This window comes from Electrophorus electricus, chromosome 5 (genome assembly GCF_013358815.1).
Source record: "Electrophorus electricus isolate fEleEle1 chromosome 5, fEleEle1.pri, whole genome shotgun sequence".
Taxonomy (NCBI): domain Eukaryota; kingdom Metazoa; phylum Chordata; class Actinopteri; order Gymnotiformes; family Gymnotidae; genus Electrophorus; species Electrophorus electricus.
The window spans coordinates 17619745-17622317 of NC_049539.1; the positions used below are offsets into that span (position 1 = coordinate 17619745).

At 44.3% G+C, this 2573-nt stretch overlaps 1 protein-coding gene across 1 annotated transcript; it reads right to left on the reverse strand.

The window, feature by feature from the left end:
• Positions 1-615: 615 nt before the first annotated feature.
• On the reverse strand, positions 616-1190 carry LOC113569307 (stonustoxin subunit beta-like; the record flags this gene model as incomplete). Its single annotated transcript, XM_026997350.2, has 1 exon — positions 616-1190. A coding segment is annotated over one exon (561 nt), but the record flags the coding sequence as incomplete, so codon positions are not given.
• Positions 1191-2573: the final 1383 nt, after the last annotated feature.

Genomic DNA, 2573 nt, shown 5'->3' on the forward strand with positions numbered 1-2573 from the left:
GAGAGAGAGAGAGAGTATGAGAGAAAAGTGTGTGTATATGTGTGTGTGTGTGTGAGAGAGAGAGAAAGAGAGAGTTGTAGTGTGTGTGTGTCACAGAGAGATGTACTGTGTGTTCGTGTGTGTGTCTGTGTGTGTGTGTGTGTGAGAGAGAGAGAGAGAGAGAGAGAGAGAGAGAGAGACAGACACACACACAAGGGTGTTGTGTGTGTGTGTGCGTATGTGTGAAGAGAGAGGTGTATAGTGTGTTTGTGTGTGTGAGAGAAAGAGCAAAGTGTGTGTGTGTGTGACAGAGGTGTGTGTGTGTGTGTGTGTGTGTGTGAGACAGACAGAAAGAGAGAGGTGTGTGTGTATGTGTAAGGAAATGTGTTTATTATTTTGTCCACTAGTTGTGTGTGTAGAGGAGTGTGTGTGAGAGATAGGGGTGTATTTTGTGTGTGTGTGTGTGTGTGTGTGTGTGTGTGTGTGTGTGTAAGCGTGCAAGAGTGCGTGCAAGAAAGGTGTAGAGTGCGAGTGTGTGTGTGTGAGAGAAAGAGCAAAGTGTGTGTGTGTGTATTTTATACTCAGCAGGCATGTGTGTATGATGTTCACCAGTGTGTGTGCATAGAGGAGTGTGTGTTTCCCTGCAGAGGCTATTTTAGCTCACACACACACACTGAGGAGTTATAATACCAAAGCCCAAACGCTGCATAGAGGGGCTCAGTGAATGTGGAGTGGAGTGTGTGTAAGTGTGTGAGTGTGTGTGTGTGAGAGGAGACGCTGTAGAAGGACAGAGTTCCGGCGGGCCAGACCAGATACACTCCTACCCTGTTGGAGCTGGAGGGGGCAGAGATGTCAGTTCTCTTATTATTGTGCCAGACAATGTAACTGTTATTAGAGCAGCTCAGCCTCCAGGACTTTAGATTACAGCCAAACTCACAGTCATCACTGTGTCCTTTCCTCCTGATTCCTTTATATGTCACTGATATTTCAGCCCTCCCACTCCACTCAACCTCCCAGTAACAGCATCCAGTCAGACTCTCTCTACACACAACCTGCTTACAGTAATCAAATCTGTCTGGATGATCAGGATACGACTGCTGCTGCTCCCACACACACGTCACCTTTCTGTTCCCCTCAGACAGAGAGAGACGTGTGTGTGCTGTGTTTGGGTCCAGTGTGAGATCACACGCATCTAAACACAAGAAGAGACATTAGAGCAGAGATCATAAATATTGTGTGTGTATGCGCGCGTGCGTGTGTGTGTACATTATATTTGATTCTTACATTTTCTTAGTCCTGGTTTGATTCTGATCTTCCCTGCATGTTCCAACCTAAAGAAACACACACACACACACACACACACAGACAGATAATAGTTCTGTCTCTCTCACATAGAAAAATAATGGATCTGTCTGTCTGTCTATCTCTCTCTCTCTCTCTCGCTCTGTCTCACACAGATAATAGTTCTGTCTCTCTCTCTCTCTCTCACAAACACACACATAATATTTCTGTCTCTCTCTCTCTCTGTCTAACACACAGATAATAGTTCTCTCTCCCTCTCTCTCTGTCTCACACACCGATAATAGTTCTGTCTCTCTCTCTCTCTCTCTCACACACAGATAGTGCTTCTGTCTCTCTCTCTCTCTCAGTCTCATACAGATAATAGTTCTGTCTCTCTCTCTCTTTCACATACACAGATAATAGTTCTGTCTCTCTCTCTCTCTCTCTGTCTCACACACACAGACAATTCTGTCTCTCTCTCTGTCTCACACACAGATAATAGTTCTCTCTCTCTCTCTCTCTCTCACACACACAGACAATAGTTCTGTCTCTCTGTCTCACACACAGATAATAGTTCTGTCTCTCTCTCACACACAGATAATAGTTCTGTCTCTCTCTCTCCCTCTCTCTCTCTCTCTCTCTCTCTCACACACACACACACACAGATAATAGTTCTGTCTCTCTATATCACAGATAATAGTTCTGTCTCTCTCTCTCCCTCTCTCTCACACACATAGTGCTTCTCTCTCTCTCTCTCTGTCTCATACAGATAATAGTTCTGTCTCTCTCTCTTTCTCTTTCACATACACAGATAATAGTTCTGTCTGTCTCTCTCTGTCTCACATACAGATAATAGTTCTGTCTCTCTTTTTCTCTCTCAAACACAGATAATAGTTCAGTCTCTCCCACTCTCTCACACACACACATAGTGCTTCTCTCTCTCTCTCTCTCTCTCTCTCTCTCTGTCTCACACACAGATAATAGTTCTCTCTCTCTCCCTCTCCCTGTCTCACACACAGATAATAGTTTTGTCTCTCTCTCTCTCTCTGTCGCACACAGAGATAATAGTTCTGTTTCTCTCTGTCAGTCTCACACACACAGATAATAGTTCTGTCGCTCTCTCTCTCACACACAGATAATAGTTGTCTCTCTCTCTCTCTTGGTCTCATACAGATAATAGTTCTGTCTCTCTCTCTCTCTTTCACATACACAGATATTAGTTCTGTCTCTCTCTCTCTGTCTCACACACACAGATAATCGTTCTGTCTCTCTCTCACAAAGATAATAGTTCTCTCTCTCTCTCTCTGTCTCAC